The following is a 20,834-nucleotide window of genomic DNA, read 5'->3' as shown; positions in this document are numbered from 1 at the left end:
AAGGCCAATCTCCTCCGGAAGCGCCCGAAGCTCCAACCCGGAAATGGCCGAGCGCAGCCCGGGGCTGCGCGCCGCGTCTGCGCATGCGCGCCGCGGGGCCGAGAGCGGCCAGAGCCGAAGCGGGGGAGGTGGCCGCGGAAATCACCGAAGCGGCAGGGCGCCCCGAGACCGTTGTCGAGGCCCTCCGCGACCGCCCAGGCTGAGGGCCGGGCCCAGGTTGAAGCCGGCAAGAAGTCTGTGAACGAGAGAGGAGAAAGAGAGAGGGCAGCCAGGCACCCGATCCGGGACCGAGAAGGAAGAGGCGAGGAGGGGGCGGGGCCGAGAGCGGCCGCCGGGCGGGGGGCGGGGCGGAGTCGAACCCTACTGCCGAAGGCACCCGAGCGAAGCCGAACCCTTCCGGAGGGAGCCGAGGGCTTCCGAAGCGCCCCGAGCGAGCTACGGGAGCCGAGACGGGCCGCGCGGCGCGGCGCTGAGCGGAGCAGCCGGGGCCGGAACGCGGAGGAGCCGGGCCGGAGCCGGAGCCGGGCCGGGGCCGGAGCCGGGGCGGGCAGGCGGCAGGAGGCGGCGGCGGACAGTGGGCGGGGGCGGCCAGCCGGCCAGGGCCCCGAGAAGGCGGCGGCGGCGGCAGGATGATCAAGCTGTTCTCCCTGAAGCAGCAGAAGAAGGAGGAGGAGTCGGCGGGCGGCACCAAGGGCAGCAGCAAGAAGGCCTCGGCCGCGCAGCTCCGCATCCAGAAAGGTGGCCCGGGGCCAGAGGGCGCGGGGCGAGGCCCCCCCCGTCCCGGGGGCCCCCTCCCTCCCGGGGCCCTCCCTCCCGGGCCTCTCCCGCTCACTTCCCCTTCTCTCCCTGCAGACATTAATGAGCTCAACTTGCCCAAGACCTGCGAGATCGACTTCTCGGACCAGGACGACCTCCTCAACTTCAAGCTGGTCATCTGCCCCGATGAGGTGAGCGCTGTCACGGCGCCCGCCCGCCCCACCCTCGGGGCTCTCGTGGGCAGGCGCTCCAGCCCCGCGGGGCCGGGGGGCCCGGGCGGGGGGCCGGCAGGCGGGGGTGCTGAGGGAGGGCGGCCGAAAGCCTCCCCTCCTTCCCCTTCCCTTCTCTTCCCAGGGCTTCTACAAGGGTGGCAAGTTTGTGTTTAGTTTTAAGGTAAGTCCCCGATTCCCCGGGGAGGGCCGGGGGGCCGGCGCAGGCCCGGGCCTGACCGCCTCGTGCCCGCCTGCAGGTTGGCCAGGGTTACCCCCACGACCCGCCCAAGGTGAAGTGCGAGACCATGGTGTACCACCCCAACATCGACCTTGAAGGCAATGTCTGCCTCAACATCCTCAGGTAGGGGGGGCCGGCCGGGGGGGGGGCCGGGGGGAGGGGCGGGAGCTGCTCACGCGGCCGGCCTCCTTCCCCTTCCTTCTGCAGAGAGGACTGGAAGCCAGTGCTAACGATAAACTCCATCATCTACGGGCTGCAGTATCTGTTCTTGGTGAGAGGGGGGCGGCCGCGGGAGGGGGAGGCGCCGGGGGGCTCCGCGGGCCGGGCCTGCCCTGACCTGCCCTGCCCGCGCGGCCCGTCTCCTCAGGAGCCCAACCCCGAGGACCCCCTGAACAAGGAGGCGGCCGAGGTCCTGCAGAACAACCGGCGCCTCTTCGAGCAGAACGTGCAGCGCTCCATGCGCGGCGGCTACATCGGCTCCACGTACTTCGAGCGCTGCCTCAAATAGGGGGGCGGGCAGACGGACGGACGGACAGCCCCCCCAACCCCCCCACCCGGGCCGGACCCCCCCTCCTTCCCCCCTCCCCTCCCGGCCCGGGCGGGGGAGGGGGGCGGCCCGGGGCTGGGGCCCCCCTCGGCTTCCGGGCCACATATTTATTGGGGGCCGGGGCCTCGCGCGGGAGGAGGGGTCTCCGGCCGCCCCGCCCCCAGTTCGTTTTTGGGTTTAGTTTTTTTTTTTTAAACCACGTGATTGATGGGCGCCGCCCGCCCCCGCCCCCGTCGTCCAGATCAGAGAAGGGAAATGAATTGGATTGTCCCCGGACCCCGCCCCCTCTCCCACTCGAGTTCGTGTCAGGTTATTAAAGGGGAATGTTGATGCAGCGCTTTTGCCTCGTGGCCTTCTGTCTGTGCGTCCGTCCGTCCGCCGGCCCCCGGGGGTGCGCTTTTGGCCCGGGTCGGGGGGCCAAAAAGACCCGCGGCCCGGGAAGAGAGGGGGCGGGGCTGCCGTCCTGCCCTCTGCGCAGGCTCCCTCTGTGGCAGGCCCGACCTAGTGCGCTTGCGCAGTGCGGCGCCCGGGGTGGGGCGCGCGGCAGTGACGTCACGGCGCCAGACTCCGGAAGCAGCGGCGGGTTCTGGGAGAAAGCGGGCGGCGGCGAGACGACCCCGGGCGGCGGTAGAGCGGGTTGGGCGAGCAGGGGCCGGCTAGGGCAGCGCGACCCGGGGGGCAGCCTACCGAAGGCGGCGGTTGTGCCTCGGTCTGGGGCTGGTGAGTGAAGGCCTCGCCCCCTATTCGGAACGTTACCCCCTCCCCCCCGCCGCCCCCAGGAGTCCCCGCCCTCCCAGACCTAGACCCGTACCCTCTCGGAACCCAACTCCCTCCCTAGGGGTTCCTGACTTTGGGGCCTGCCGCAGGGAGTCTCCCCCGGCGCCGGCGTCTGGCCTTGCACGCCCTCCCGAGGGCCCTCAGTCTTGGTTGCAGCCATCCTAACCAAACTCTCGGTAATCCGGGTAACCCCACGGCGTACACAGCGCCGGGGCAGGGGAGCAGTGGCAGCCTCCTTTAGACTCCTTTCTGGGCTGGTCGAACCTGGTCTGCAACTCCATAAGGGGGGGGCGGGGCAGGAACTGCTGGAAACGGGGAGTGACTTGCCCAGGGTCACACAGCCTGGCTGTCGGGATAGAATTCGAACTGAGATCTCCCAGACCCGGAGAGTCCTGAGAATGGGGACTTTCTTAAGATCCTTTCGGGTTTTGGGGTTTGGATTATGGCCCCTCAAGCTTGCACCTAGGGGCGCTGTGGGATTTGAGCCCTCTGCCCCCTCATCCCTAACCATCTGGCTTCCTGGGTTTCCGGGACATGGCTACGCCCTCCACATCACCCTTTCAAGCTTCTGTGTTGGGCAGGATGAGTCCCTCCCACGACCTAGGAGTCATCCTGGTTCCCCCAGCAGCTAGGGTGCTAAGGTCTGCCAATTTCACACTGGCCCTGGCGGCATCTCTGGTCCGTTTCACCTAGTCATTGTCAGTTCTGCGCCCTCTGGTTCATTTCACCTCTGCTAGGCTCCTGGGATGCTCCTTCTCTCTTGTGACTCAGCCCCCAACCGGTCCAGACCCTCATCACCGTTCAGTAGCCTCCAGGATGAAATCTGGCATACTCTGGCCCCCAGCGCCCTGATGGTCCTGATAGTTTCTTCTTGTGTGCTAGGCCCTGCCCTGGGCCCCAGGGACAGAAATGAGAAAGTGGCCCAAAGGGGGGTCTGGCATGTGTGCAGGGCCCTGACTGACTGGCTCCCACAGCTCCGGTGTGGCCACCATGGACCTGCTCTTTGGGCGCCGGAAAACCCCAGAGGAGCTGCTTCGCCAGAACCAGAGGGCCCTGAACCGCGCCATGCGCGAGCTGGACAGGGAGCGGCAGAAGCTGGAAACCCAGGAGAAGAAGATCATCGCCGACATCAAGAAGATGGCCAAGCAGGGCCAGATGGTGACGAGGCACCCTGGGGGCTGGGGGGGGGGTCTGGTCCTGGGGGGGCCCCCTGCGTCATGCCTGCTGTCCCCCAGGACGCCGTGAAAATCATGGCCCGAGATCTGGTGCGAACCCGCCGCTACGTCAGCAAGTTTGTGATGATGCGGGCCAACATCCAGGCCGTGTCCCTGAAGATCCAGACCCTGAAGTCCAACAACTCCATGGCGCAGGCCATGAAGGGTGTCACCAAAGCCATGGGGACCATGAACAGGCAGGTGGGTAAGCCAGCCCGAGTCCTGGGGAAGGGCACCCGTGGGTGGGGGGAGCTCCTGCCCACATGTCGTCCTCCCACCTTCCCTAGCTCAAGCTGCCCCAGATCCAGAAGATCATGATGGAGTTTGAGCGGCAGGCCGAGATCATGGACATGAAGGAGGAGATGATGAACGACGCCATTGACGACGCCATGGGAGACGAGGAGGATGAGGAGGAAAGGTTGGGTGAGGCCAGGGTTGTTCTGGGGGGGGGTTCCTCAAAGCCTCCCCCCCTCACTGCCTTTTCTCTGCTTCCCCCAGTGACGCTGTTGTGTCCCAAGTACTGGACGAACTGGGCCTGAGCCTGACCGACGAGCTGTCCAGTGAGTGTCCCCCCTGCCCCCGCGCCCCCCCCCAGCACCTGCGCCCATCCCTGACCCCCCTCCCTGCTCTCCTGCAGATCTCCCCTCCACGGGCGGCTCCCTCTCCGTGGCTGCGGGTGGCAAGAAGGCGGAACCTTCGGCGGCCCTGGCGGACGCCGACGCGGACTTGGAGGAGCGACTCAAGAACCTGAGGAGGGACTGAGGCGGCGGAGGGGGGGTGTGTGTGTGTGTCCCAATAAAGTGTCTGAGGCGCCCCCCCGGCTCCGGCTCTCTATGTCCCCCCCCCCCAAGAACAGCGCAGGCAGGCAGGCGTGGGGAGAGGCATGGCCAGCAAGTTTATTGGATGGGTGTCTCGTGAACTCCAAGCTCAGAACAAGAAGCAGGTGACAAAGGAAAGCAAAGGCGGCCCGCCTGGGGGAGGGGGGCAGCGCAGGGGGCTCCCCAGCCTCCTCCAGGGATTGTCATGAAAACCAACCCGATGGCAGCCCTTCCAGCTGTCTGTCTACTCCCGCGGGGGCCACCCGCCGCTCATTCTGCACCTTCATGACTGGGGCCTCGGGCTCCTGGGTTCCGTCTTTATTCAATGGATACAAGTAAAAACCGCATGGGGGGGGGCAGAGGGCCGAGACAGGAGGGGGGATGAGTGAGGGGCCATGAAGCCATGGGGGGGGGGGGGGGGCTCAGTTACCGTCGCTGGGGCCGCCCACCAGCTCCGGAGGGGCCAGGCCGGGGCCCGGGATGGGGGGAGGGAGGGGCTCCACCAGGATAGCCGAGAACTTGGTGTCCCCGAAGGCCTCGTTCATGCGAGTCTCAAAGAAGCGTTGCAGGCCGATGATGGACTGGACATCAGCCTTGTCCTGGGGGGGACAGCAGGGTTGGAGGAGCCGGGCCGCCCCCCCAGGCAGGCCCCCCCCCCTCCAGACCCCCCCCTCACCTCGGTGAGCTTATTGAACTGCTTGAACATGCGGCCCACGTCCTGGGCAAACTCCTGGGGGGAGCCGTAGGGCGGCGACAGCTTCTCCTGGAGGCGGGCTCGGATCAGAGTGAGGTCCAGGGTGCCCGGCTGCTCCTGGGAGGGCGGAACAAGGCCTCAGCCGGGGCCCCCCTCCCCCCACAGTGCACAAGGCCTCAGCCCCGAGCCCCCCTCCCCTCCCCCACCCCGGGGCAGTGCACAAGGCCTCAGCCCCGAGTCCCCCCTCCCCTTTCCCCCCCCCCCCGGGCGGCGGCACTCACGGCCGAGGGCGTGGGGTCCGTGGCCAGTCGATGCAGCGGGCGACACGGCTCGTGGCACAGCAGGGCCAGCAGCACACGCTCACACTTCTGCAGGGGCGAGACGGGCGGTCAGCGAGTGCCCGGCGGGCCCCTCCCGCCCCGGCCCCTCCCGCCCGGACCTACCTGCTGGTTGGAAGCGGACAGCTTGGCGGGGCACGCGTCCCCCTCGGGGGTCAAGGCCACACTCTCGGGGCCCGGCAGGGGCACCTCGTCCTTGCAGTCCACCATCTCCTGGCACAGCGAGCAGCTCCACTCCTCCCTGGGGGAAGGCCCGGTCAGGAGGCCCCCCGCCGCCCCCCCCTCCCCCGGTCAGGAGGCCCCCCGCCGCCCCCCCCCCCCCCCGGTCAGGAGGCCCCCCCGCCGCCCCCCCAGCCCCAGGCCGCCCCCTACCCGGGCACTTCCTGCAGGGCAGGCAGGTGGCACTCCAGGTGGAAGCAGAACTCGCACTGGCTGCACATCACCAGGTCGCCGGGCTTCTGGCAGACGCGGCAGATGGTGGCGCTGTCGTCCACGGCTCCCGGGCCGGCCGCCGAGCTGGCCGAGGCCGCCCCGTCCGGGCCGCCCAGCACTTCCAGGCCGGAGCCGGTGCTGCCGCTGGGGGAGGCCAGGTGGGGGCCCTCGGGCCCCGCGGCCTCCAAGGGGGGGAGCAGCAGCGGCTTCGTCTCCAGGCCCTCCACCCCTGGGGGCGCCCCGATGGCCGCCTCGGTCTCTTCCTCCTGGGGGAGAGGCGGGCGGCGGTGAGTGCCGCGCCCAGGGTGCCCCCCCCCCCGGCCCCCCTCTTCTCCTCCTCACCTTGACCATGGCCATGGGGGGCATGGGGGGGCCTCCGGGCGCCCCCGGCTGCCCCCCCCTCTCGATGACGATGAGGTTGTAGTCCTCGTTGGTGGTGCCCGGGAAGACCTTGAAGACGGGGGGCTGGCTGTCGGCCGTCAGGTCCAGGTCGAGGCGCTCCAGGCTCACGCGGGGCACCTTCCTCATGAGGCCGCTCACTTCCCCCTCTCCGCCGGACGGGGGCCTGCGGAGGGCTGGGATGAGGGGGGCCGCCCCCCCTCCCGGCAGCCCCCCTCCGCAGCCCCCCCAGCCTCTTCTGCCCGGCAGCCCCCCCTCACCTCTTCATTCTGGACACGTTGGGCTCGGCGCTGTACGGGTCATCTGTGGAGGGAGGCAGGTCGGGGTGAGCCCAGGCTCCGGCCTCAGCCCGGCCTGCCCAGCCCTGGTGGCCTTGCCCGCCCGCCCGCACTCACCTGGGCCGTAGCTGGCGTAGCCTTCCTGCAGGTCCATGGCCTGGGAGGTCAGAGGTCAGAGGTCAGACTCGGCCAGCCCCCAGCAGAGCCCCCCCTCCCCGGCCCCCCCCCTCACCTGGTTGCCCCCGGGCTTGCCAGGGGCCCGCGGGGGGGCCATGGAGCCGGGGCCGCTCCTCTCGGACACGATCTTGCCTGTGGAGGGACAAGGAAGGGGTTGGCTCGGCGGCCGGGGACCCCGGGCGCCCCCCCCACGGCCCGGCACCCACCGAAGGCCTCGGCACTCTTGGTCCACGCGTTGAGGTCCCACTGGAACTTCATGTCGCCCTGCGGCTCCACCGGGTCCACGATCATCTTGAGCGCTCGGTGCAGCTGGAAGTAAATCTGCGGGAGCAGCGGGTGAGGCGGCGCCCCGCCCGGGGGTGCCCCCGCCCCCCCCAGCCGCCCCGCCCCCGCCCGCCCCGCACCAGCTTCTTGGAGAGCAGCAGCGCCGTGTTGTTGTCGCTCTCCAGGGCCCAGGAGGCGAAGCGCAGGATGTGCTCCTGGTGCCGCTGGATCTTGGTCATGGTCCAGTGCTGGCGCTCCAGGCGCTCCTGCTGGCCCTCCGTCACCTTCTGGGCGTCGTTGACCAGCACGCGGCCGCGCTTGTTCAGCTCCTTCATGATCTGCAGGATGGCCATCTTGACGTCCACCTGCACCCGCTTCTGCACGTCGGTCACCTGGCGGATCCTGGGGGGACAGAGCGTGTGGGCGGGGCAGGGGCGGGGCAGGGGGCGGGGCGCGCGCGGGGGCGGGGCGCGGCACTCACGAGGTGCGCACTTCCTTGGTGTTCTTCTGCAGGGTGGCGTGCTTGTCGCCCAGGCGCTTGACCAGCGAGGCCAGCAGCTTCCTCTGGTTGCGCACGGCGTCCTCCAGGAACTGGTACTGGTGGTCCTTGTGGGCGTTGAGCTGGCAGTCGCGGCACGTGAGGGTGTCGCAGCTCTCGCAGAACAGCACCAGCGGCTCGTGCTTGTGCACCGAGCAGTAGACGGTGCGCTCGCCGTCGCGGGACTTGGCGGGGCCTGCCCAGGACGAGGGTCAGGGTCAGCCGGCTCCGGGCCCCGCCCCCTCCCCCCCCCCGCGCGGGCCCCGCCCACCTGTGGAGCGCACGGTGTGGTCCTTGGTGTACTTGACCCGCTGGTGGGCCTCCACGCACGTCTCGCACAGAGGCTCGGAGCACTCCACGCAGTAGCTAGTGGCCGGGGCGTTGTCCTCGCAGCTGGTGCAGCACTGGGGGAGACCGAGGCAGGCGCGGGCCTCAAGGGGAGCCCCGCCCCCACCTCCCCACCCAGGGCGGAGGGGGCGTGGCCCACCCGGGCTTCCCGGGGAGGGGGCGTGGCGCTCCCCGGGGCTCACCTGGTTGGCATCCTTGGGGTCGGGGGCCGCCTTGGTGCCGCTGTCTCTCATGAAATAGTTCTCCACGATGTCCTTGGCGAAGCACTGCTGTTTGCAGACCGGGCAGTCGACCACTGCGGGGGAGGGGGCGGCTTTGAGGCTGGGGTGGGGGAGGGGGCCCGCTGATGCCTCCCTGGGCCATCCCACCCCCTCCCGCCTGCCTGGGGGAGGTGGCGTCACCCCGAACAAAGGGCCTGCGGCGGCCGCACGCGGCGCCCCTCCCCCTCCCGGTCCCAGGCTCACCAGCGCCGTCACCGCCGTTGTTGGCCGCCGAGGCTGTGGCGGCCGCGGTCCCGGAGGTGGGCCCGGCGGCACCGCCCTGCGCGGAGGCCGGCCCGAGCAGCAGGCATTGGCCGCACACCGAGTGCAGGCAGGGCAGCAGGCGCGGCTCGCGCTCGGGCCGCAGACGCTCGCGGCACACGCCGCAGTGCTCCAGCAGCTCAGCAGCCTCGCTCGCGCCCCCGCCCGAGCCCCCCGCCGAGCCCGAGGCGGCTGCAGGGCCTGGGCCTGCCCCTGAGCCCGCCGCGCCGGTGCCGCCCCCCGAGGGGCCCCCGGCCGCTGAAGATGAGGCCGCAGCGGGGCCCGAGCCCGAGGGGCCCCCGGCCGAGCTCGCGCCAGCCGCCGAGCTCGCTCCTCCGGGGCCCCCGGGGCCACGTTTGTCCGAGCCCGCGGGCCCGTCTCCGGAGCCGGGGCTGCCTGCGCCCGCCGCCACAGACGCCGCCATCCCGCGCTCTCCGCCGAGGTTCGGCCCGGGCCTCACGCGGATTCGCTCGCGCTCCCGCCGCCGCCGCTGCTGCCGCCGAGGCCAAGGGGGGTGGTTCAGGCGCGGGCTCGCTCACAGCGCTGTGCGCGTCTCAACGAGCGCGCGCCCAAGAGAAGGGGAGGGGCGGGCTGGCGCTCCCGCCTCGCGCAGGCGCACTGCGGTGCGCGCCGCCGCCGCCGCCGCCGCCGCCGCTCGGCCCCGCTCGACTTCGCTCGCCTAGCCAACGGCCCAGGCCTGCGCCACGCGCCGCCTCGGAGCCCGCGTAAGAATGGATGAAAGAACGCGGCTGCTGGGCTAGCTGCTACGGCGCCCGACGCCGGCGAGGGGTCCGCGGCCGTGCCGCGGCGAAGAGAACGGGAGTAGGAGCGCGAGAGGGAGCAAAGAGGAACGGGAGGAGCAGCGCTCGAACAGGAGCAGGAGCAGGAGACGTAGGAGGGGCAAAAGAGAACGCACGCCGAGGGGGCGGGGCTAAATAACCGACGTCACCGCACCGCCCGCCAACCGCCTTGCTCTCGGCCCCCGCGCGCCGCGACGACTTGACGCCAAGACGCCCCGTGCGTGGGCGGGGCCCAGGGTCCAGGTGCTGAAGAAAGGCGCCAGGGGCGGAGACGGGATTGGCGCGTGCGCACTTCTTCTAAGCGGCCTAGTACGCAGTGGGGGCGGTGGTGGAGGGGAAACCCGAGGCGGGAATGGAGGGGAGGGAGTGCTCCGCAGGGGTGCGCAAGCGCAAGGGCTCCGATTTCAGGGACGTTCCTCTCCGAGGCTACTAGACCACCGCCACCCCCTCTCCCTGTCCATTTTGCGCATGCGTGCGAACCAGGCTACTGCCTCTTGGGGAGAGGCTGGCTCGGAGGGCTGAGGGGAGAAGATAATGGTGAAGGCAGCGCGTCCGCACCGCGCCTCAGCGGTTGCAAAGCATTCCCTTCTTTAGCGGCGTTCGAGCCTCTCCATAACCCCAGGGGAGAAGCTAGCCTGCCCATTTTACACACAGGCAAACCGAGGCAGGCAGCCAAGACCAGACCCGAGCTTCCACCCCTTGTCTCCATGACTGGGACTGGATTTGAACTCAGGTCTTTCCAAGTGTCGTCCCCGCCTCCGCGTTCAGTGTCTATCCTTCTCCACCAGTGCCCCCTCCCCCCTCTTTGTGTTCCCTCTTCTGGCCTCCCCTCCTTGGTAGCTGTGTGACCCTGGGCAAATCTCTGCCTCCGTTTCCCCCCCTGTCAAAGGGGCCAGAGTGGGTAACAAAGCCAAGGGTGGCCACATTGGCGCCCAGGCACACAAGCGCACCCCTAGGTGCGGGCCGAACCCTGCTCAGTTCTACCCTTTGGGGTCCGAGAAGCCGGGGGTCAACAGCTTCTTTGGGGGTCCCCCCACGACACAGCTCTGGGGCGCTTCTTGGTGTCCTTCACCCCCGGCCCAGTTCCTGACCCGTCCCCGGTCCTGGTGCTGGTGTGCCAGTCTTGGGCAAATAGCGGGTGCCACTGGAGAGGCCCAATTCCAGGAACCCCCCGGGGCACCCCAGGGGCTGCTCCAGTGCTGAGGGGGCGCCAGAGAGTCCCACCACTGCACAGGGATCCGGCCCTTTTCTGGAGGTTGGCACAGCCTAACCATGAGCAGGGACCAGGCTTCCCGCCCTTGCCCTTTGTAAGGGAAGCCATGGGTTGGGGGAGGGGCGGTCATCTTCCCCTCCCCCGCCATGTGCCCCATGGGCTTTGGGGAGGAAGGGTGGGGCCCTTCCCCAGTGCTCATCCCCTGGGGCCGGCCCTGGGCTGCAGCCCCTTCTGGTAGCCCTCCTTTCCTTTGGACCCCCCCCAGGGAGAGAAGACCCCAAGGGCCCTCTCCTCTGGAGGGTGGGGGATGCTTCTGGGTCGGCCCTGGTTCTGCCGAAAGCTCCTGTGGCTCTCTGGCAGTCTCTGGGTGTGCCCTGCTCAAGGCGCCCCATTTCTTCTGGGTTCTCCGCCTCGGCCGAGCCGGCCACTCTTTTATCCCTCCTGCTTCGGCGTCCCCTCGAAGGAGACCAGCCAGTGGCGGTGCCAGTTTTCTTGTCGCCCCTCTTTGGCATCTGCCTCTTGGGTGCTTCCTCTTCCAGTGAAACGGCCTGGATCTGCGGGCGAGCCTGTTGCAAGGGGCCTCCCCCAGGGGCTCCTTCTTTAGGCTCCTTCGGGTGGGAGAGCCCGGCCGGCCGCGGGCTGCTCCCGAAGCGCCCGGTCATCATGAGCGCCGGCCGTTGGCCCTTGGTTGCCAGCGTTTGTCCTCTGTCTGTCCTTTCATCATAGCGCACTTTTCTCGCTTACTGCCAGGCCTTCAGTCAGGAAGCCCCTCCGTAGCAGCTGTGGGGCCCTGAACAAGTGCCTCAGTTGACTCATCTGTAAAATGGGTGCAAAACGGAAGTGGCAAACCACTCCAGGATCTGTGCCGAGGCCTCACACAGGTTCCCCGAGAGCCAGACACCATTGAAAAAAGTGAGCAGCAATAAGCAGAGCCCGGCGGTTGGCACACCTGACCTGGCTCCTTGCACCCTCTCCATCCCTGCTGGCGGCCGCCCTCATAGCCTTTCAGGTCCCTCTTGAGAACCTTTGTTTAGCGAGAAGGCTCAGATGTGCAGGTGGGCAGCCTGGGCTCCGCCCCCATTCCATTCCCTCCTGTGTATTCTGGTGGATACCGAGTAGTCTTGTGAGGAGGGGCGACTGGCAGAACTTCCGTGTCCAAGCCGAGCTGTTCGAGCGGGCGGCCAGCGGGGGGCCAGCATGCGGTCAGCAGGCGGTCAGCGTGCACTTAGTGTGCGGCCAGCAGGCGGCCAGCGTGCAGTAAGTGTGCGGCCAGCAGGCGGCCAGCGTGCACTTAGTGTGCGGCCAGCAGGCGGTCAGCGTGCGGCCAGCGTGCAGTAAGCGTGCGGCCAGCAGGCGGTCAGCGTGCACTTAGTGTGCGGCCAGCAGGCGGCCAGCGTGCAGTGTGCGGCCAGCAGGCGGTCAGCGTGCACTTAGTGTGTGGCCAGCAGGCGGCCAGCGTGCAGTAAGTGTGCGGCCAGCAGGCGGCCAGCGTGCAGTAAGTGTGCGGCCAGCAGGCGGTCAGCGTGCACTTAGTGTGCGGCCAGCAGGCGGCCAGCGTGCAGTAAGTGTGCGGCCAGCGGGCGGTCAGCGTGCAGTAAGTGTGCGGCCAGCAGGCGGTCAGAGTGCACTTAGTGTGAGGCCAGCAGGTGGTCAGCGTGCGGCCAGCGTGCAGTAAGCGTGCGGCCAGCGGGCGGTCAGCGTGCACTTAGTGTGCGGCCAGCAGGCGGCCAGCGTGCAGTAAGTGTGCGGCCAGCGGGCGGTCAGAATGCACTTAGTGTGCGGCCAGCAGGCGGTCAGCGTGCGGCCAGCGTGCAGTAAGCGTGCGGCCAGCAGGCGGCCAGCGTGCAGTAAGTGTGAGGCCAGCAGGCGGTCAGTGTGTACTTAGTGTGCGGCCAGCGTGCAGTAAGTGTGAGGCCAGCAGGCGGTCAGTGTGCACTTAGTGTGCGGCCAGCGTGCAGTAAGTGTGAGGCCAGCAGGCGGTCAGCGTGCACTTAGTGTGCGGCCAGCAGGCGGCCAGCGTGCAGTAAGTGTGCGGCCAGCAGGCGGCCAGCGTGCAGTAAGTGTGAGGCCAGCAGGCGGTCAGTGTGCACTTAGTGTGCGGCCAGCGTGCAGTAAGTGTGCGGCCAGCGTGCGGTCAGCGTGTGGCCTTGGGGTTTTCCTTTTCTCTTGTCCTGTCCTCCGAGAGCTCCTTGGCCCGGCTTGGACATCGGTCACCTTTGCTTGAGTTGGGTGTTGTGCTTCCGCGTTCTTCCGTGTCTGAACTCATTGAAGGGCTCTGAAGGCCACATTTGTTCCCGCTGAAGTCCTGGCCCAGCAGATCGCGCTCCGCGTCTTCGGGTTTCTTCTTGGACTCCCCGTCCTTCCTCCTCCAGTTTCCCTCCTGCCCGCCGGATGCCTGGGGGCTAACCCTAGGGTTCGGGGGAGGGTCATCTAGATGCTGAGTGGGCCCAGCGTCCTCCCCAGGGCATCCCCTGTGCGCCCCTCGTCCCCCGACGGTGCTTTGGTGTCTTTTGGGGGCCATTTCCTGCTGCCCTGTTTGTGTGGAAGGGGCGGCTGGGGGAGCCCAGTAAAGGTTTGGCCTCTGCCTGGGTGACTTCCTGCCTTCCTTCTTTGAGCTGACCTTCGTTTTAGCCCCCGTCCATCTTGGCATCCCTACTGCGCGCCGGCTCGGGCCAGAAGAGCGGTCAGGGCCAGGCCCTGGGGGTCGCCCGTCTCTGGGGCCAGCCGACTGCCCCTTCCGCTTCTCCCGGCTCTGCCGCCTTTCCCAGCGTTTTACACCGTCGTCCCTTCCCGCCTTTCTGGCTTCTCTTCTCCCCTCTCCTCCGCCGGCTCTCACGGCATTCGTAGCCTCTTTGGACATGGGCCGACCTTTGGGCCTTCTCTGGACCCCACGCGTTCCCCTGTGGCCCTGGACGTGCCGGGGAGGCCGTGGGGAGGGGGACATCGGGCCGGGGAGGCTGGGGGGAGGGGGACATCGGGCCGGGGGGGCCGGGAGGGGGGACGTTGGCCGGGGAGGCCGTGGTGAGGGGGACATCGGGCCGGGGAGGCTGGGGGGAGGGGGACATCGTGCCGGAGAGGCCAGGAGGGGGGACGTTGGCCCGGGGAGGCTGGGGGGAGGGGGACATCGGGCCGGAGAGGCCAGGAGGGGGGACGTTGGCCCGGGGAGGCTGGGGGGAGGGGGACATCGGGCCGGGGGGGCCGGGGGGGGGACGTTGGCCGGGGAGGCCGTGGTGAGGGGGACATCGGGCCGGGGAGGCTGGGGGGAGGGGGACATCGTGCCGGAGAGGCCAGGAGGGGGGACGTTGGCCCGGGGAGGCTGGGGGGAGGGGGACATCGGGCCGGGGGGGCCGGGGACGTTGGCCGGGGAGGCCCTTCTGGGGAGCAAGGAGAGGGGAGTCAGAGGTCCTTCCTTGCTAGGGAGCTTCTCGAGAGACAAAAAGGAAACCTGGAGAAGGAAGTAAAAGGCCTTCCCGGCCTCACAGGAAGCTCGGTGTAAAGCCCCTTCCCCGGCGCAGGAGGTGAGGGAGTCCACAGACCTGCAGGGGGACAGGCCGGAGCCTGGCCTGTCTTGGGGCCTGCTTTCCGCCAGATCCCCAGAGCTTGGGGTCCCCCAAATGGGCTCTGCGCCTCTGCATGGGAAAACCCTTTTCTCTTCCCCTTCTCAGCCTTCCGAGGGAACTGTGGGCATGAAATGGGGAGGCCACAGGGCGTCTGCTTCCTGCTCACACTGCCCTCCGCTGGCCCGCGACCCCAAAGCGGACTGAGCCGGGGGACCCCAGAGCCCGCGAGGGAGGCCAGACACTGCCGAGAGGGGCGTCGGGCGCCTTCAGAACCTCCCCCAAAGGCCCACCCTGGGACCCCTTCCCCAGGCTTGCGCGTGTCCTCGGGGGGCCCCGATCTCGGACTCCTCTCCTTTGACCAGCCCTGAGCCCGGGGAGAGCCCGAGATAAGGGGGGCCCTTTCCGCGGCAGGCTGGCTTCTCTCTGGAAAAGAAAACACAGACATGCCCGTTTCTCTGGCCCCCGCCTGCCTGCCTGTCTGTCCTGCTCTGGCGCGAGCACGGCGCAGGGTTTGTGCAGGGGCTGCTTTTCCCGGCCCCTCGCACCCCTCCCCACTGGTGTCTTTCTTCTGGCACGCCGGTTTGGGCCCCCCCCCTCCCCCACCGCCCGACGATGGCCCTGGCATTTCAGAAGCCACCATTTGCCCCCTGCTGGCCTCTCCAGTATACCCTCGCAGAGGCCAGGCGGGAGGTTGCCTGGCAGGAGTGTCTGGGGGCGGGAATGGCACAGTGTCAGAGGACCCTCAGGCAGCACCGCGTCTCTTGGGCTTAGAGGCTCAGTGGATATGATGAGTAGACTCCCAGCCTCTGGGTGCGAGGGGCTGACAGCCTGTTGCCTCGCCATCCGTTCCTGATGGGCCCATTGCCCCTGGACGGGAGGACCGCAGGCGGACATGGTGAAAACTGAGGCCGGCTGGCTGTGGACAGTGCCTCTCGCCGCACCGCTGCGTGCCATTTTTACTTCGTGGGAGGGATTGGGGCAAAGCGCGTCGAGAGCTCCTGCCTGGGCCCGGACCTGGTGCGAGAAGACGAGCCAAACAAGGAAGCCCTGAGCCCCGCCAGCCCTCCCCCAAATTGTGGCTGCCCAGAGTCCAGCTCGCCTAGCCCCTTCCTCCGGCCAGGATGCAGCTTGAAGAAAGGCCAGCAGATGGCACCACGGCAGATGCCGCACCTGGGCAGAGGCGAGAAGGAGCCAGGGAAGGGGCGGCCACGGCCGTGGAGGCCCCCCGGATCCTAGGTCTGTGGAAGACCGCTAGGCTAGCGGATCAGTGGGAAGCGAGGTTGGCACCCCAGGCCTGCAGTCGGAAAGGCCCGAGTTCAAATCCAGCCTCAGATCCATAGGAGGTGTGTGACCTCATTTATTGTTTGGTCATTTTGCGCTGATGTTTGTGACCCCATTTGGGACACTAGAGATGGTGGCAGTCCAAAATGGCTTATCATTGTCTTCTCCAGCTCATTTTACAAATGGGGAAACTGAGGCCAGCAGGGATTCCCGTGGGGTCACACAGCTAAAGTGTCTAAGGACGGATTGGAACTGGGAAGAGGAGTCTCGATCTGACTGCGGGCCTCCCAAGTGCTGTGGGTGCGACTTCTGGCGGGGCTTCATCGGCCTCATCAAGAGCTGAGCACCGGGCCAGGCCGGAGCAGACACCCAGGCAGCTCGGCCGCTCCCTGGTGGCCTGCCGGGCTCCTGGCCGAGCCGTCAGCCTTCTGGGAAGTGCCTTCAGAGCGGCCTGGAGGCCGGACAATCCTGGACTCCAAGAGCTGTGGGCTCCGGGCCCGGGCTGGGGGGAGGAACGCTCCCCTCCGGCTCTTCCCGCTGCCCTCTGAGAGACTCTAGCGCTTGGTTCTGGGACAGAGATCGAATCCAGCTTCAGACTTAGTCGCGAGGTGACCCTGGGCCAGTCATTTAACCTGTCTGCCTCAGTTCCCCCCTCTGCACAAGCATGGTAAGGACGGGCTCTGCGGCAGAGCTCGTGAACCTGGCAGAGGTGGCGGGAGCCGCTCCCTGGACGGTGGGAGCCTGTCCTGTCCTCAGGGACAGGAGGCGGAGGTCAAGTGACTTGCCCAGGGTCACACGGCTCTCTCAGGCTGGATGTACGGCCCAGCTGCTTTGGAGACGCCATGGAAGGAGCCAGTCAAGAACCCCGCCCCCACAAGCCTCCCAGCGCTGCTGGCCTCAGTTTTCTCCTCTTAACCATGGGCCGAAGGAGGCGTGCCCGCCCCGGAGGATCTTGGGAACCTTGCCTGAATCCCTTCGCCCAGGGCCTGACACCTAGCCTGAGGGGGGCGGCTTCCCCATGTCAGGGCCCCCAGGACCCGCCATCTTTATTCCCTTCGCTGCCTGCCTTCCCTCCCCCTCCGGGCGAGCTGCCTGCCTCAGTTTCCTCCATCATCTCGGCCTCTCCCAGCCGGTTGTGGGGGGGATCCAGGGAGCTAACGGGAGGGGAGCCTGCTGGCTGGGGCCGGCCCAAGGAGAGGCCGAGGCCTGGCACTTTCTGCGGGGCAAGGGGGCCTCCCCACTCTGGGGCCAGGCCGGAGCCGCGTCCCGAGACCGCCCGGGGGCTCCCATTTGCTTGTGCGTTTACTCCATCATTCCCTTCTGGTCGGCCGACCGGCCGCTTTCCCTGGTCCTCCAGGCGAAGAGAGCGGCCCTTCTCGATGGTGCCCCTTCTGCCAAGCCCTCCTAGCCCGAGAGGCCGCTCGTCTCTATGGTCGGGCGGGGCGGGGCTCTCCCCGGTATTTCCGAGACCGCCATTCTTCCAGCAGGGCCTCGTCTCTCTGATCCTATCGCCTACCGTCCTGCGTGTGACGTCACTTCCCATGCCTCCCTCAGTCCCGCCTCTCGAAATTGAGGCCGGAAGTGGGTGCCGGACAAGAAGAGAGCAACCTTACAGAGAAGGGCTAGAGGGCCGGGGCGGCCGCAGTCCGACCAGAGGGGGCGCTGTGGGGCCGGGGGGAACCTAAAGGGTGAGACACAAGGGCAACCGTGAGGAGGGGCCAAATCAGAGGGGGCGCTGTGGGGCCGGGGGAACCTAAACGACGAGACACAGGGGCAACTGCGAAGAGGGGCTGGACCAGAGGGGGCGCTGGCGGAGGGGACCTAAAGGGTGGGACCCAGGGGCAACTGCGAGGATGGACCCGACCCGAGGGGGCGCTGTGGGGCAGTGGGGAACCTAAAGGGTGGGACAAAAAACAGTGAGGAGGGGGAGGAGGCCGGACCCCACGGTATAGCGCTTTGATAGGGAAGGGACCAGAGTATGAGAGTCTTGGGGTCCTGACCAATGGGGAAACTGTGGTGTAGCTTGTAACACAGGGCTCGGGTGGGGGTGGGGCTGACGGGGCTCGCTCTGGGACGGGTGGGGGGGCACAGGGGTCGCTCTGGGGTTGATGGGTCGCTCTGGGGGTGACAGGTCACTCAGGGTGATGGTGGCACAGGGCTTGCTCTGGGGGTGGCACATGGGTCGCTCTGGGGGTGACGGGTCACTCGGGGTGATGGGTTGCACTGGGGTTGATGGGTCACTCTGGGGGTGACGGGTCGCTCTGGGGGTGGCACAGGGCTTGCTCTGGGGTTGATGGGTCACTCTGGGGGTGATGGGTCGCTCTGGGGGTGACAGGGGTCGCTCTGGGGGTGATGGGTCACTCGGGGTGATGGTGGCACAGGGCTTGCTCTGGGGGTGACGGGTTGCTCTGGGGGTGACGGGGGTCGCTTGGGGGGGGCCGGGGGTCGCTCCGCGGTGGGTGGGGGTGGCTTGGCGGGACCCCCCAGCAGCGGTAGAGTGGGGTGATTCTGGGCCGTGGGTGCAGGGGCACGGGAAGGCGCGGGGGATCTCCCGGGCCGGGTCGCCCGCCTCTGACCCTCCGTCCCTCTCCAGCGCAGGGGGACGGCCATGGCGACCTCGGCGGCGGCCACGGCCCCGGCCCCGGCTTCTGCGGCGGCCGCCGAGGCGGTCCACTACATCCACCTGCAGAACTTCTCGCGCTCGCTGCTGGAGACCCTCAACGGGCAGCGCCTGGGCGGCCACTTCTGCGACGTGACGGTGCGCATCCGGGAGGCGTCGCTGCGGGCGCACCGCTGCGTGCTGGCGGCCGGCTCGCCCTTCTTCCAGGACAAGCTGCTGCTGGGCCACTCGGAGATCCTGGTGCCGCCGGTGGTGCCGGCGCAGACGGTGCGGCAGCTCGTGGAGTTCCTGTACAGCGGCTCGCTGGTGGTGGCGCAGAGCGAGGCGCTGCAGGTGCTCACGGCCGCCTCCATCCTGCAGATCAAGACGGTCATCGACGAGTGCACGCAGATCATCTCGCAGGCGCGCGGCGCCGCCCGGGGGCCCGACGAGGGGGCGCCGGGGCCCGCGGCGGAGCTCTGCGCGCCGGGCCCGGGCGCCGAGGTGCGCTACAAGCTGCGCGACCTGCTGTCGGCACCGCCGCCGCCGCGCTCGGCCGTGGCCGTGGACGCGGGGCCCCACGGCTGCCACAGCCGCAAGCAGAGGCAGCCGGTGCGGCTGCAGCTGCTGGAGCCGCCGGCCGTGGCGGTCAAGGACGAGGAGGCCGAGGCCTCGCCGGGGCCGGGGGGGAACGAGGGGGCCCGGGAGGGCCCGGGCCAGGGCGACGGGCCCGACGAGGAGGACGAGGAGGACGAGGAGGACGCCGAGGACGGGGCGGAGGACGAGGAGGGCAGCGGGGGCTGCTTCGGTCCGTGCGGGGGGGCCGCCTTCTTCGGCGAGGGGCTCAAGGAGCCCCGGAAGGAGCCCCCGGCCCCGGGGCCGGATCTGGCCGCCTCAGAAGCCCCCGGAGCCAGGGACTATTTCGGGGGGGCCTCCGAAGAGGGGTTCCCCGACGGCTTCATCCCCGTGTGGCCCGGAGACGAGGTGGCCGAGGGGGCGCCCCGGGAGGCGGCTCCCCCCCCCCTGGACGGGCCCCCCCAGACTCCCGCCCGTGCCGACTGCGGCTTGGGGCCCGCTCCGAGCTCTGCCTTCGGACCTCGGCCCCCCGAGCCCCGGGCCCTGGGCTTCGGCGGCCCCTCCTCGACGGGGGGGAAGAGCTCGGGGGCCCCCGGCCTCTTTCCCTTCCATCTGCCCGCGCCTCCTCCGGGGCCCCCCCAGCCTCCGGCCTTCTTCAGCCCCCTCCAGCCCGAAGGTCCCGCGGGCGGAGGCGGAGGCGCCGCCCCGGCCTCCTCGGCAGCCCCTGGCCTGGGGGGGCTGGGCCCCCTCCCTCTCCAGCACGGCGACGCGCCTGCACCCCAGGGGCCCGGCCTGCGGCCCCCCGACCTGCCTTCCTACGAGTGCAGCCACTGCCAGAAGATGTTCAGCTCGCGCAAGAACTACACCAAGCACATGTTTATTCACTCAGGTGAGGGGGGAGGGGAGGCGGGGAGGCTGCGAGGGGGGCCGCGAGGGGGGCCACAAGGGGGGCCATGAGGGAGGCTGCGAGGGAGGCTGAGAGGGGGGCCATGAGAGAGGCTGAGAGGGGGGCCACAAGGGGGGCCATGAGGGAGGCTGCGAGGGAGGCCGTGAGGGAGGCTGAGAGGGGGGCTGCGAGGGAGGCTGAGGGGGGGGCTGCGAGGGGGGCCGTGAGAGAGGCCGTGAGGGAGGCTGAGAGGGGGGCCGCGAGGGGGGCCATGAGGGAGGCTGAGAGGGGGGCCACAAGGGGGGCCATGAGGGAGGCTGCGAGGGAGGCCGTGAGGGGGGCTGCGAGGGGGGCCGCGAGGGAGGCTGAGAGGGAGGCTGAGGGGGGGGCTGTGAGGGAGGCTGAGAGGGGGGCTGTGAGGGGGGCTGAGAGGGAGGCTGAGAGGGAGGCTGAGAGGGGGGCTGTGAGGGAGGCTGAGAGGGGGGCCGTGAGGGAGGCTGCGAGGGGGGCTGTGAGGGAGGCTGAGAGGGGGGCCATGAGAGAGGCTGAGAGGGGGGCCGCGAGGGGGGCTGAGGGGGGGCTGCGAGAGAGGCTGCGAGGGGGGCCGCGAGGGGGGCTGAGGGGGGGCTGCGAGGGGGGCCGTGAGGGAGGCTGAGAGGGGGGCTGTGAGGGAGGCTGAGAGGGGGGCCATGAGAGAGGCTGAGAGGGGGGCTGCGAGGGGGGCCGCGCCGGCAGAGAGGGCAGCGGCGCCCCCTGACCCCCGCCTGTCCCGCGTCCCCAGGGGAGAAGCCTCACCAGTGCTCCGTGTGCTGGCGCTCCTTCTCGCTGCGAGACTACCTGCTCAAGCACATGGTGACGCACACGGGCGTCCGCGCCTTCCAGTGCTCCGTGTGCTGCAAGCGCTTCACCCAGAAGAGTTCGCTCAACGTGCACATGCGCACGCACCGGCCCGAGCGCGTGCCCTGCCCCCTCTGCGCCAAGGTCTTCTCCCACCGCACGCTGCTGGAGCGGCACCTCAGCTCCCACCCGGCGCCCTGAGGCTCCCGAGGGCCCCCGGCCTGCCCGGGACCTGGGATGCTGCTGAAGGGGGGCCGGGGGGGCCGGGGGAGGGGGGCCCCAGGGGGCAGGGGGGGCCGGGGGGGCCGGGGCCTTCCTCCTTCCAAGAAGTCTGTGTGAATGGCCTCGCCCGGCCCGGCATGGAGGAGACCTGCGGGAGAGGGGCCAGGAAGGGTGCGGGGCAGGGGGGCTCCCCCAGGACCTCCAGTCGCCCTCCCCGTCCCTTCGTGCACATCCCTCTGCTTGTATCTGTCCCCTCCTCCATACGGCCTGTAGTGCCGGGCCTGGAACGTCATCGGCAGCTGAATAAAG

General features: G+C 69.2%; 4 protein-coding genes across 7 annotated transcripts; 3 read left to right on the top strand and 1 right to left on the bottom strand.

The window, feature by feature from the left end:
* The first annotated feature begins 342 nt into the window (after positions 1–342).
* On the top strand, positions 343–2,087 carry UBE2M (ubiquitin conjugating enzyme E2 M). Its single transcript, XM_056825500.1, has 6 exons — positions 343–738; positions 853–947; positions 1,111–1,149; positions 1,226–1,329; positions 1,414–1,477; positions 1,574–2,087. The coding sequence occupies exons 1-6, from the start codon at positions 630–632 to the stop codon at positions 1,712–1,714; spliced, it is 552 nt and encodes a 183-aa protein (XP_056681478.1). The 5' UTR covers positions 343–629; the 3' UTR covers positions 1,715–2,087.
* Positions 2,088–2,270: 183 nt separating this feature from the next.
* Positions 2,271–4,561, top strand: CHMP2A (charged multivesicular body protein 2A). Its single transcript, XM_056825498.1, has 6 exons — positions 2,271–2,473; positions 3,505–3,688; positions 3,766–3,945; positions 4,032–4,162; positions 4,243–4,304; positions 4,382–4,561. The coding sequence occupies exons 2-6, from the start codon at positions 3,521–3,523 to the stop codon at positions 4,504–4,506; spliced, it is 666 nt and encodes a 221-aa protein (XP_056681476.1). The 5' UTR covers positions 2,271–2,473; positions 3,505–3,520; the 3' UTR covers positions 4,507–4,561.
* Positions 4,562–4,616: 55 nt separating this feature from the next.
* Positions 4,617–9,151, bottom strand: TRIM28 (tripartite motif containing 28). Its single transcript, XM_056825441.1, has 15 exons — positions 8,495–9,151; positions 8,213–8,325; positions 7,954–8,086; positions 7,626–7,878; positions 7,285–7,546; positions 7,087–7,201; positions 6,936–7,012; positions 6,821–6,860; positions 6,686–6,728; positions 6,369–6,591; positions 5,967–6,292; positions 5,700–5,835; positions 5,538–5,624; positions 5,239–5,373; positions 4,617–5,161 (listed from the first exon to the last, which is right to left on the bottom strand). The coding sequence occupies exons 1-15, from the start codon at positions 8,973–8,975 to the stop codon at positions 4,985–4,987; spliced, it is 2,601 nt and encodes an 866-aa protein (XP_056681419.1). The 5' UTR covers positions 8,976–9,151; the 3' UTR covers positions 4,617–4,984.
* A 317-nt stretch (positions 9,152–9,468) lies between these two features.
* Positions 9,469–20,624, top strand: ZBTB45 (zinc finger and BTB domain containing 45). 4 transcript variants are annotated; one of them, XM_056825479.1, is made up of 3 exons: positions 9,469–9,594; positions 17,999–19,469; positions 20,248–20,623. In XM_056825479.1, exons 2-3 carry the CDS (start codon positions 18,014–18,016, stop codon positions 20,502–20,504), a joined length of 1,713 nt encoding a protein of 570 aa, XP_056681457.1. In that variant the 5' UTR covers positions 9,469–9,594; positions 17,999–18,013; the 3' UTR covers positions 20,505–20,623. The 4 variants fall into 4 exon arrangements, with proteins under 4 accessions (XP_056681457.1, XP_056681459.1, XP_056681456.1 ...); XM_056825481.1 differs by having other exon boundaries at positions 9,492–9,660; positions 20,248–20,624; XM_056825478.1 differs by lacking the exon at positions 9,469–9,594 and adding an exon at positions 13,908–17,093.
* Positions 20,625–20,834: the final 210 nt, after the last annotated feature.

This window comes from Monodelphis domestica, chromosome 4, assembly GCF_027887165.1.
Source record: "Monodelphis domestica isolate mMonDom1 chromosome 4, mMonDom1.pri, whole genome shotgun sequence".
NCBI classification, from domain to species: Eukaryota; Metazoa; Chordata; class Mammalia; order Didelphimorphia; family Didelphidae; genus Monodelphis; species Monodelphis domestica.
The sequence above is the reverse complement of the archived record's forward strand: the minus strand, read 5'-3'. Positions and strand labels throughout refer to the sequence as shown.